This window comes from Hemiscyllium ocellatum, chromosome 2, assembly GCF_020745735.1.
Source record: "Hemiscyllium ocellatum isolate sHemOce1 chromosome 2, sHemOce1.pat.X.cur, whole genome shotgun sequence".
In the NCBI taxonomy this organism is placed as follows: Eukaryota; Metazoa; Chordata; class Chondrichthyes; order Orectolobiformes; family Hemiscylliidae; genus Hemiscyllium; species Hemiscyllium ocellatum.
Window position 1 is genome coordinate 1,028,868 of NC_083402.1, and position 12,938 is coordinate 1,041,805.

At 43.8% G+C, this 12,938-nt stretch overlaps 1 protein-coding gene across 3 annotated transcripts in view; it reads left to right on the plus strand.

Moving 5' to 3' along the window:
• nipbla (NIPBL cohesin loading factor a) overlaps nt 1–12,938 on the plus strand; it is a 529,062-nt gene that overhangs the window by 249,745 nt on the left and 266,379 nt on the right. For all 3 annotated transcript variants that reach the window (XM_060834051.1, XM_060834059.1, XM_060834067.1), the window contains one exon: nt 1,911–1,997. In XM_060834051.1, coding sequence (XP_060690034.1) covers nt 1,911–1,997 — 87 coding nt within the window. The remainder of the gene's footprint in view (nt 1–1,910; nt 1,998–12,938) is intronic.

Consider the following 12,938-nt stretch of genomic DNA (forward strand, 5'->3'; position numbering starts at 1 on the left):
AGAGAAACAATATACTCCTGTGCCAACCCTGGTTCACCAAGGGTCGATACAGGGTTAACAGATGGCTTTTCATAACTGCTGGGTTTCCTGCCAACTAAACTGAATCACTGACTGCAGAAGACTGATGAGAGGTGTCCAGTGCTGATTTAACATAACCTGGATTCATGTCGTTGAAAAATGTCACATTCCTTTCAGTTTTTACAAAGCAGTCAAACTAAGTAACATTCAACTCATTTCACTACACACAATGTCAGGCAATGACCATCTCCAGTAAGAGTCAATTGAACACTGCCCCTTGACATTTGGTGACTTTATCATTACTGAATCCACACTGTCAACATCCTACGGGTTACCATTGACCAGAAACTCAGCTGGACTCACCATATAAATACATAGGTTACAAAACTTGGCCAGAGGCTATGCATATTGCAGCAATTAATTTGCAATATAACTTCCCAAAGCTACACGGTGCAAGACTGGAATGTGATGGAATACCCTCCACTTGCCTGGATGGGTGCAGCTCGAACAACTCTCAGTAATCTTGCCATCATCCAGCTTAAAACAGCCTGCTTGATTGGCACCATGTCACAAACATCCACTCTTCCCACCACCATGCTTAGTAAAAGCAGTGTGTACTACCTATAAGATGCAGTGTAGAAATTTACCAAAGATCCTTCGAGCTCACTTTCCAAACCCATGACTACTTTCGTCTGGAAGCATGAGAGCACCACCACTTGCAAGTTCCCCTCTAAGCCACTCACCAGCCTGACTCTGATATTATCCATCTAGCTACAGCAGTTGGACTGCAGTGGTTCAAGCAACCAACTAGGCATGGTCAATAATATCAGACCCAGCAAACAACGCCTTCATCCCAGGAGTGAATTTTAAAAAATTACAGCATTTAGAAACTCTTGTCACATTCCCAGGAATTTGTATTGAGAATTTTAGGAGAGAGGTTTACAGCTTTTATGGTGTTTAATTTACTTGCCACTGTAAAACACAATTCTGTTTAGTAAGGGTTGCTAGGCAACCATTAGGATAGAGGCTCCCATGTTTTCAGAACCATGTTTTCTTGTAATTCAGGCAATAAGCCTCATTATTGGTTAGCTGTTTTCTCCAGCAGGTGGCTCAGATCAAACTGTTGACCTCACTCCTTGATAATACCCCTTTTAATGCAGAATACTTTAAAACCATTCTGTATTCCTCAATTTTCACATGTCTTGAAGTATAAATATATATTCCCAACAAATTTCACTTCTGTAAATCAGACAGTGGGTTGACAGTCCAGCTGAAGGATATACTTGTTGATGTCCGTATCCAAGTATGCATGTGGACAAAGGCTGCCAAATCTGTGGTATTGTTTATATTCTAAAGATGTCTCCTTCATTTGGACCACTGTTCAGCACTATAGAAGTGCTACACAGTAGTAAAAGCATGTGTCAGGAATGTTTCCAATTTCTGTTCTATGAAGAAAAGTTCTAGTTATACTTAATGCACACATTGATTCTTCATGGAATGTTGTTGCTAGGTGTAGGATATTTGAAACCAATTCTATGGAAACTCTGAATTGGCCATAACTGATGCGTACCGAGTGGCCCAACTTTGAATCTGGCATTAGCTTGGTGGTTCATGCCCAAGCACTTGTCTGATCCAACGCTATCATTTCTTATGTGATGTAGTGGGTGTGGGCAAGTGATGTAAATTACATCACTAGATGCCAGTTTTTTTAAATACCACTGTCCTCAGAAATTGCTGTATGAAGGCAAATGTGGTTCACAGGTGACCATTTGTATGCCAGATAATAGTCTGATCATTTACTTTCTCTGTTCATTATTTGTAGCTGCTATCGGAGTCATATTTCTACCAAAATGTTGCTCTTAGGCATTTCGCACTTTCTTCCTTATTGACAGCTTCCAACGGACAAGATGGTGAAAGTGTTAAGTATCTTGGAAAAGAACATACAGGATGGGGCCAAGCTTTCTACTTTGTTCAACCATGTGAGTTTTAAAGCACGTGTATGCATCTTATTAAATTCTTTTATAAGGTAATGGTTATGATGTGGAGATCGAACCCCTTTGCTAATTAAAACTAACATCCCAGAAAAGCTCACTTTGCCTCATAATCTGCAAAAAGTGTGAGTGTGATTTCCACTGTTTAAAGAAAAAGTAACAATTTATTTTTCTAATGCATAAGAATGAACACGAAACAAAAACTATTAACAAACCCGATTCCCCTTTATTTTAATTAATCAGTATCTGACCCCCAAGTCTATGAAAATATTGCTACAATAACACAATTATTAATGATATTGAGGAAGTGCTGATGTTGGACTCGGGTGGACAAGGTTAAAAATCTCTCAGCACCAGGTTATAGTCCAACACGCTTATTCGAAAATACTAGCCTTCGGAGCACTGCTCCTTCGTCAGGTAGCTAGTGGGTCAGGATCTTGACGCACACAATTTATAGCACAAGATCATAATGTCATGCAGCTGATACGATATATTGATCAAACCTAGATTGCTGTTAAGTCTTTCATCATTTAGAATGGGAATGCAGGTTTTAATTCATTAATATGTAAATCCCAGAACTACTTTCAAGTCACATTCCCGAGATAACTTAGGATTTTATTTAAAAAGGTAACATCTCCGCTCAGACAATGCATTAAAGGTTTAAAGTTAAAGTCTGTCTCTATTCCAATCTTGAGTCAGACTTTATTAAACATTAAATTAACATAACCTCTCAAAGTCCATGCAGTCTCTTCTGCAGTCTTCCTTCTGGTCTTCTGAATCTGCTGTTAGCTTCCGACCTCCCGATTTGCTGTCTTCTCCCTGGGTTTTTTTTACCGCGAGTGTCTTCCTATAAAATTCCCTGATACACACACTCGATTCTGATCTCCAACATCTGCAATCCTCACTTTCTCTAAAGAGACCTTGGAGTGCAGGTTCATAGTTCCTTGAAAGTGGAGTCTCGGGTAATAGGATAGTGAAGAAGGCATTTGGTTTGCTTTTCTTTAATGGTCAGAGCATTGAGTATAGGAGTTGGGAGGTCATGTTGCAGCTTTACAGGACATTGATTAGGCCACTTTTGGAACATTGTGTGAAATTCTGGTCTCCCTCCTATCGGGATGATGTTGTGAAGCTTGAAAGGGTTCAGAAAAGATTTACAAAGATGTTGCCAGGATTGGAAGGTTTGAGCTTTTGGAGAGGGTGAATAAGCTGGGGCTGTTTACCCTGGAAAGTCTACTTCAAAGACTGCAATTTCCCCTCCCATTTGGTTGTTGATGTCCTCCAGTGCATCTCATCCACTTTCTGCACCTCCACCCTCGAATCTCATTCCTCCAACCGCAGCAAGTACAGAACCCCCGGTCCTTACCTTCCACCCCACCAACCTCTGGATACATTGTATCATTCTCCGCCATTTCTGCCACCTTCAAACAGGCCCCACCACCAGTGATATATTTCCCTCCTCACCCCTACCTGCATTCCAAAAAGACCATTCCCTCTTTTGTCAAGTCTCCCCCCCCCCCCCCCCCCACCAAACAAATCACTACCAACCCACCTTCACCTCCCAGCACCTTTCCCTGCCGTGGCAAGAATTGTAAAACCTGTGCCCACACCTCCCCCCTCACCTTTGTCCAAGGCCCCAAAAGAGCCTTCCACATCAGTCAGAGACTTATCTACACTTCCACACACGCCACTTACTGTATCCGTTGCTCCTGCGGTAGTCACCTCTACATTTTGGGGAGACAGGATGCCTACTTGTGGAGTGCTTCACAGAGCATCTCCAGGTCACACGCATGAAGCAACCCCACTGCCTCATGGCTAAATACTTTAACTCCCACCCCCCCCATTAACCTGCAGTCCTGGGCTGCCTCCATTGCCAAACCCTTACCTCGTGCCGCCTGAAGGAAGAATGCCTAATCTTCCGCCTTGGGACTCTCCAACCATGTGGGATTGGTGTGGATTTTACCAGTTTCTTCATCCCCCCCCCCCCCCCCCCACACCCACTCACCTTATCGCAGATCCAACCTTCCAACTCAGCTCCACCCTCTTGAAGTGTCCAACCTGTCCATCTTCTTTCCCACCTTATCCGCTCCACCCTCCTCTCTGACCGGTCACCATTACCCCCATCTTCATCTACCTATCACACACTCTTAGCTATTTCTCCCCCAGCCTCTTTCCCCCCCCCCCCCCCCACCCCCCCTCCCATTTACCTCTCAGCACCACTCCCCCCAACAAGCCTCATTCCTGATGAAGGGCTTATGCCTGAAACGTCGATTCTCCTGCTGCTCAGATGCTGCCTGAGCAGCTGTGCTTTTCCAGCACCACACACTCGTCTCTGATCTCCATCATCTGCAAACCTCACTTTCTCCCACTATGGAACAGACAATACTGGATTTAGTGTTGTGCAATGAGGTAGACTTGATAAGGGAGCTAAAAGTGAAGAAACCCTTGGAGGTCAGTGAACATGCCATGGTTGAAATCACTGTGCTATTTAAGAGGGAAAAGATAGAGGTAACGGTATTACAGCTGAATAAAGGCAACTGCAAAGGCATGATGAAGGAGCTGGGTAGAATTGACTGGGAGAGGAGCCTTGCAGGAAAGACAGTGGAACAGCAATGGCAGGAGTTTTTGGGAGTAACTTCAGAGAGACAGCAGAGGTCCATCCCCAGGAAAAAGAAGCACAGTACAGGGAGGAAGGGGCGGCAACCATGGCTGACTAGGGAAGTGAGGGATCGCATAAGAACAAAAGAGAAAGCATATAATGTGGCGAAGGGCTGTGGGAACGCAGAGGATTGGGAAACTTACAAACACCAGAGGGCAACAAAAAATGTTTAAATGAGGGAAAGCTAACCAGGAATGTAAAGAAGGCTGTAAGAGTCCCTTTAGATACATAAAGGGCAAAAGAGGCAAAAAGTGGACTTTGGGCCACTGGAAAATGATGCTGGAGAGATCACAGTGGGGAGCAAGAAAATGGCTGAGGAACTGAATAATTACTTTGCGTCACTTTTGATGGTGGAAGATATGAGTGATATCCCAAAAATTTGAGTGTGAGCCAGCAGAGCTGAGTAATAATGGGGCCGACACCAAGGAGAAGGTGCTAGAAAAACTGAATAGCCAGAAGGTGCATAAATTGAAACATACAGAATACTGAATGGCCTGGACAGAATGGATGTTGGCAGGATGTTTCCATTGGTAGGAGAGACTATTACCCAAGCACACAGCCTTAGAGTGAAAAGAATGCTTTTTAGAACCGAGATGAGGAGAAACCTCCTTGGCCAGAGTGTGGTGAATCTATGGAATTAGTGGCACAGAAGGCTGTAGAGGCCAGATCATTGAATATATTTAAGACAGGATAGATAGGTTCTTGATTGTCATGAGGATCAAGAGTTATGGGGCTGAAGTGTGAGAATGGGGTTGAAAAACCTATTAGCTGTGATTGAATGGCGGAGCAGATTTGATGGTCTAATTTCTGCTCCTATGTCTTATATGGTCTTTTAGATATGACTCTGTCAAGGGGAGATTTCACTTACTAACTTTTTTGCCCTAATCAAAGCATACATGGATGCTCGAGTTCCTAAAATAAAAGCAGAAGGTGCTGGAGAAACTTAACCGGTTAGCCAGCATCTGTGGAGAAGAAACGGTTAATGTTGTGTGGCCAATTCTCTCTCCCATTTTACTGAGTGACTCTGCTCCTATGGTAAGAATTTTAAAAGTTTCACCACCAAACTGTAACTTATTCTGAAATTCAAAAAATTCTGACTTCCAAAAACCAGCTAGTCCCGAGCACTTCGGATAAAGGATTGTGCACTTGTATGTTCAAAGTTGAGATGTTTTTGCAGAGGAGAAATGTAGTTTTGTCATCACATCTAACACTTGAACGGCTAAGTACGATGATCCAGTCTTTTCAGTTTTGTCAGTCAACTTCAAAGTTTTTTCAGGGTGAAAAGTGATAGGACAGTTAAACATAGGGGACGTGCCAGAGGGTTGGTCATGTTGTCTCCCTGTACAAGAATGGTAGTAGGGATATTCCAAGTAACTACAGACCATGAGCCTGACATTGGTGGTGGGAAAGTTGCTGGAGAAGGTACTGAGGGATAAAATCTATTTATATTTGGAAAAGAATGGGCTTAGGCAATATGGTTTTGTGCAGGGGAGATCTTTGAGGAAGTGACCCAAGTTGATAGATGAAGGAAGGGCTGTAGAGTTCTTTCATCTTTTAAAATGGTTTGCAGGTTTCGGTTCATTAAATGTAATTCTGGGATTTACATATTAAGTCACATTTTCAAGATAACTTAAGATTTTATTTTAAAATATCTCAGCTCAGACAATGTGTTGAAGCTCTGAGGTTAGTCTGTATCCCAATTTTGAGGCAGACTGGTTCTATTTCCAAAGTAGGCATTTATAAAATGTTACATGGATTGATGAAGTAATATATTTGGGTGGTTGCATTACCCGAAACACTAACTTAGTTAGTGTTTCCCACCCATCGTCCTCCTCCTCCTCCTAACCCAAAGCAAAAGGTTCTGTGTGCCGGGTTAGTAAGGTAATTTTTCATACAGTCTCTTTGGGAAATTAGAACAGTGGGAATGGTGGTTATGGCAGCTGAATGTTTCTCCTGTAAAATGTGGGTAGTAAGGGTCACCACTTGTGTCCTTGCTGACTTCATCTGCGGGAAGTGCACCCAACTCCAGCTCCTTGAAAATGTGTTCGAGAACTGGAGCTGAATGAACTTCAGATCATCCGGGAGACAGGGGGGGTTATTGAGAGGAGTTGCAAGGAGGTAGTAACTACCTCCGGTACAAGAAAGAGGCAGATGGGTTACAGTCAGGGGATGGAAAGGGAACTGTCAGGCAGTGCAGGGAGCCCCTCTGGCCGATCTCCTCAATAACAAGCATACTGTTTTGGATATTGTTGGTGTGGGGCAAGGGGGTGGGGTCGATTACCAGGGATAAGCCCCCATGGAGTACAGGTCTCTGGCACAGAATCTGTCCCTGTTGCTGAGAAGGGAAAGGGGAAGAGGAGCAGAGCATTATTCACTGGGGACTCCATAATTAGGGGGGCTAGATAGGAGGTTCCATGGGAACAAGTGTGTGTCTCAGTTGGTGCGTTGCCTCCCAGATTCCAGGGTCCGTGATGTCTCTGATCATGTTTTTGGGATCTTTGAGAGAGAGGGGGAGCAGACCCAAGTCGTGGTCCACATAGGCACCAATGACATAGGTAGGAAAGGGATGGGGATTTAAGGCAGAAATTCAGGGAGTGAGGGTAGAAGCTTAGAGCTAGAACAAACAGTTTTAATCTTTGATTTGTTGCCTGTGCCATGCGCTAGCAAGGCAAGGAATGGGGATAGAGAGCAGTTGAACACATGGCTACAGGGATGGTGTAGGAGGGAGGGTTTTGGATACCTGGATAATTGGGGCTCATTCTGGGATAGGTGGGACCTCTATAAACAGGATGGTCTTCACCCTGAATGAGAAGGTTACCAATATCTTTTGGGGGCGAGGGCGGGCGGGGGGGGGAAAGAGATTTGCTAAACTAGGAGATTTAAACTAAATCAGCAGGGGGGTGGGAACCTAAATTGTAGTTCCAATGTCCAGGAAATTGAGAGTAGTGAGGTCAGAAATGAGGTTGCAAGAGTTCACCAGCAAGCAGGAAGGTGGTTTGAAGTGTGTCTACTTCAATGCCAGGAGCATCCGGAAAAAGGTGGGTGAACTTGCAGCATGGGTTGGTACTTGGCACTTTGATGTTCCTGATGAAGGGCTTATGCCCGAAACGTCGAATTTCCTATTCCTTGGATGCTGCCTGACCTGCTGTGCTTTAACCAGCAACGCATTTTCAACTTTGATGTTGTGGCCATTTCGAAGATGTGGATAGAGCAGGGACAGGAATGGTTGTTGCAGGTTCCAGGATTTAGATGTTTTGGTAAGAACATCCTTTATAGGAAGGATGTGGCGACACTGGAACAGGTGCAGAGGAGTTTTACCAGGATGTTGCCTGGTATGGTAGGAAGATCGTATGAGGAAAGGCTGAAGCACTTGGGGCTGTTCTCATTGGAGAAAAGAAGGTTTAGGGGAGATTTGATAGAGGTGTACAAGATGATTAGGGGTTTAAATAGGGTTGACAGTGAGAACCTTTTTCTGCATATGGAGTCAGCTGTTACTAGGGGACACAGCTTTAAATTAAGGAGAGGTTGGTATAGGACAGATGTTAGGGGTAGATTCTTTACTCAGCGGGTTGGGAGTTCATGGAATGCCCTGCCAGTATCAGTGGTGGACTCTCCCTCTTTATGGTCATTCAAGCGGGCATTGGATAAGCATATGGTGGTTATTGGGCTAGTGTAGGTTAGGTAGGCTTCGGTTGACGCAACATCGAGGGCCGAAGGGCCTGTACTGCGCTGTATTTTTCTGTGTTCTATGTTCTGTGTTCTAACAGAGAAGATGGTAAAAGGGTAGTATGGCATTGTTCGTCAAGGACAGTATTATGGTGGCAGAAAGGACATTTGAGGACTCGTCTACTGAGGTAGTATGGTCTCAGGTTAGAAACAGTAAAGGAGAGGTCACTCTGTTGGGAGTTTTCCACAGGCCTCTGAACAGTTCCAGAGATGTAGAGGAAAGGATAGCAAAGATAATTCTGCACAGGAGCAAGAGTAACAGGATAGTTGTTATGGGAGCTTTAACTTTCCAAACATTAACTGGAAATACTGTAGTTTCAGTATTTTAGATGGGTCAGTTTTTGTTCAGTGTTTGCAAGAGTATTTCCAGACACCGTAATTGGCCAACATGGGATAATGCCACATTGGATTTGGTACTAAGTAATGAATCTGGCCAGGTGTTAGATTTGGAAGTAGGTGAGTACTTTGGTGATAGTGACCACAATTTGATATGTTTACTTTTGCGATGGAAAGGAATAGGTATATGACACAGGGCAAACGTTATAGCAGGGGGGAAGATGATTATGATGCGATTAGGCATGATTTAGGATGCATAGGATGGGGAAGGAAACTGCAGGGGATGGGTACAATTGAAATGTGGAGCTCATTCAAGGAACAACTAGTGCGTGTCCTTGATAAGTATGTACCTGTCAGGCAAGGAGGAAGTGTTTACGTGAGGGATCTGTGGTTTACTAAAGAGGTTGAGTCTCTTATCAAGAGGAAGAAGGAGGCTTATGTTAGGATGAGGTGTGGCTCAGGGCATGTGAGAATTACAAATTAGCCAAGAAAGACTGAAAGATAGAGCTAAGAGGAGCCAGGAGGGGACATGAGAGGTAATTGGCGGATAGCATCAAAGAAAACCCTAGAGCTTTCTATACATATATCAGGAGCAAAAGAAAGACGAGAGAAAGATTTGGGCCAATTAAAAATAATATTGGGAAGTTGTGCATGAGTCCAAGGAGATAGGGAAGTGCTAAATTAATGTTTTTCGTCAGTATTCTGACTGGAAAAAGATAATGTTGTCGAGAATACTGAGAAGCAGGCTACTAGACTAGGCAGGATTGAGAATCACACGAAGGAAGCGTTAGCTTATTTTCACACTTTCCAGACTTGCTAAGTCCCCTGGGCCAGATAGAATTTATCCTATGATTCTCTGGAAAGCCAGGGAGTGGATTGCAGTTCCTTTGGCTTTGATCTTTATGTTGTCATTGTCTACAGGAATAGTGCCAGAAGACTGGAGGGTAGCAGTCCCTTTGATGTCCCTTTGTTCAAGAAGGGGATTAGAGACAACCTTGGTAATTATGGACCAGTGAGCTTACTTTGCTTGTGGGTAGACTATTGGAAAAGGTTATAAGATAAAGGATTTATAATCATCTTGAAAAGAATAAGTTGATTAGGGATGATCAACACTGTTTTGTGGAAGGTAGGGCATGCCTCACGCCTTACAAACTTTATTGAGTTTAGGGTGTAGGTTTGCTCGCTGAGCTGTAGGTTTGATATCCAGACGTCTCATTCCCTGGCTAGGTAACATCATCAGTGGCGACCTCCAAGTGAAGCGAAGCTGTTGTCTCCTGCTTTCTATTTATGTTTGTCCTGGATGGGGTTCCTAGGGTTTGTGGTGATGTCATTTCCTGTTCGTTTTCTGAGGGGTTGATAGATGGTATCTAGATCTGTGTGTGTGTTTATGACGTTGTGGTTGGAGTGCCAGGCCTCTAGGAGTTCTCTGGCATGTCTTTGCTTAGCCTGTCCCAGGATAGATGTGTTGTCCCAGTCGAAATGGTGTTTTTTTTTCCTCCATGTGTAGGGCTACAAGGGAGAGAGGGTCATGTCCTTTTGTGGCTAGCTGGTGTTCGTGTATCCTGCTGGCTAACGTTCTTCCTGTTTGTCCTACGTAGTGTTTGTGGCAGTCCTTACATGGAATTTTGTAGATGTCGTTGGTTTTGCCCATGGGTTGTACTGGGTCTTTTAAGTTTTAGTTTTTGTTTTGAGAGTGTTGGTGGGTTTGTATGCTACTGGATTCTGAGGGGTCATAGTATTCTGGCTGTCATTTCTGAGCCTTCTTTGATGTATGGTAAGGTGATTAGGGTTTCTGGCTGTGTTTGGTCTGCTTGTTGTGGTTTGTACCTGAGGAATCTGCGGACTATTTTTTTGAGTATCAGTTCTTCTTGAATACATTGTGTAGGTGGTTCCCCTCTGTTTTCTGAAGTTCGTCTGTGCTGCAGTGTGAGGTGGCTCATTGGATGCAGCTTCGTTTGTGTGTGTTGGGATGGTTGCTGGTGTAGTTAAGTATTTGGTCAGTGTTTGTCGGTCCTTTGAGAAGGTGTCCAAATAGGTGGATGAGGCTAAATCGGTTGATGTGGTGTATATGGGTTTCAGTAAGGCATTGGATAGGGTTCCCCACGGTAGGCTATTGCACAAAATAGAGGCATGGGATATTGAGGGTGATTTAGCAGTTTAGATCCGAAATTGGTCAGCTGAAAGAAGACAGGGTGATGGTTGATGGGAAATGTCATCCTGGAGTTTTGTTGCTGGTGGTGTACTGCAAGGATCTGTTTTGGGGCCACTGCTGCTTGTCATTTTTATAGAAGGATGGGTTTAGTAAATTTACAGATGACAATAAGGTCAGTGGAGTTGTGGATAGTGTTGAAGGATATTGCAGGTTACAGAGGGACATAGATAAGCTGCAGAGCTGGCTGAGAGGTAGCAAATGGAGTTTAAGGCAGTGGTTCACTTTTGAAGGAGCAACAGGAATGCAGAGTACTAGGTTAATAGTAAGATTATTGATAGTGTTGATGAATAGAGAGATCTGTGTCCATGTATGTAGATCCCTGAAAGTTGCCACCCAGGTTGATAGGGTTGTTAAGAAGGCGTATGGTGTGTTCCCTTTTTTTGATAGAGGAATTGAGTTTCAGAGCCACTAGGTCATGCTGCAGCTGTACAGACCTCTGCTGTGCCCGTACCTGGAATATTGTGTACAGTTCTGGTCACCACATTATAAGAAGGATGTGGAAGCTCTGGAAAGGGTGCAGAGGAGATTTACTAGGATTTTGCCTGGTATGGAGGGAAGGTCTTTAGGCTGTTTTTGTTAGAGAAGAAGGTTGAGAGGTGACTTAATTGAGACATATAAGATAATTAGATCAAGTGGACAGTGAGAGCCTTTTTCCTCCGAAGGTGATGGCTAGCACGAGGGGAACATAGCTTTAAATTGAGGGGTGACAGATATAGGACAGGTATCAGAGGTAGTTTCTTTACTCTGTGATTAGTAGGGGCGTGGAGTGGCATGCCCGCAACAGTAGTAGAGTCGCCAATTTTAAGAGCATTTAAATGGTCATTGGATAAACGTATGGTTGAAAATGGAATAGTGTAGGATGAATTGATTCCACCGATCGGTGCAACTTGGTGGCACGGTGAGGCAGTAGTTAGCACTGCTGCCTCACAGCACCAGGGTCCCAGGTTCAATTCCAGCCTTGGGTGACTGTGTGGGGTTTGCACATTCTCCCCGTTTCTGCGTGGGTTTCCTCCCACAGTCCAAAGATGCAGTACTCACACCCACCTAATACCCTCTGTTAGGCTTAATATCGATCACTCACGCATGCAAACACACGCGTGTGCATTCATGTGCGCGCTCTCTCTTTTGCTCCCCCTCTCCCTCCTCCCCCCTTCTCTCTTTTGCCCTATCTCTCCCTGTCCCCCTCTCCCTCCACTTGCATGCGCGTGCTCACACACAGACGCACGCACGCGTACACGTGCGTACACACACACACGCACACACACGTATACGCACACACGCACACATGTATGTCTATGGGATGAATTTACTTTTGCAGGATTGTATTTGTAGATGCGTTCTATTTTCGTTCAGAATGCATACCAACTGTAGACAGTCAATCCATGTAAGATTTTATAAATTCCTACTTTGCAAATAGAACAAGTCTTACTCAATGTTGGGATACAGGCCAACTCTAACCTCACACCTTTAATACATTGTCTGAACTGCAATGTCACTTTTTTCATATAACCTTAAGTTATCTTGAGAATGTGACTTATAAGAAGTTCTGGGATTTACGTATTAATGAACGGAAACCTGCAACCCATTCCAAAAGATGAAAGACTTAACAGCAATATATCGTTTTAACTGCATGACGGTGATCTCTTGCTGTAAATTGTCATGATCCTGCCCCACTACTTAGCTGATGAAGGAGCAGTGCTGTGAAACAAGTACTTCCAAATTATCTATAACCTGGTGTTCTGAAATTTCTTACAAGGTACTATACGACTGCAGGAAGAAACCTTTACTCCTGTTCCCCTTGATGAATTTTAGGGGAAGGGCTCCCTCTACTGTATATGTATAATTCTGCAGGCACTAGTTTCTTTGCCTTCATTGTGCCATTAAAGAAACTGCGGCTTTATAATTTATTGAGGTTGCTTATTAAAGGCTCAGTACAAGTGTACAAAACTGATATTACAAATGTTATAAATCTAAAATAAAGCTTGAAAAGCTTTGAATT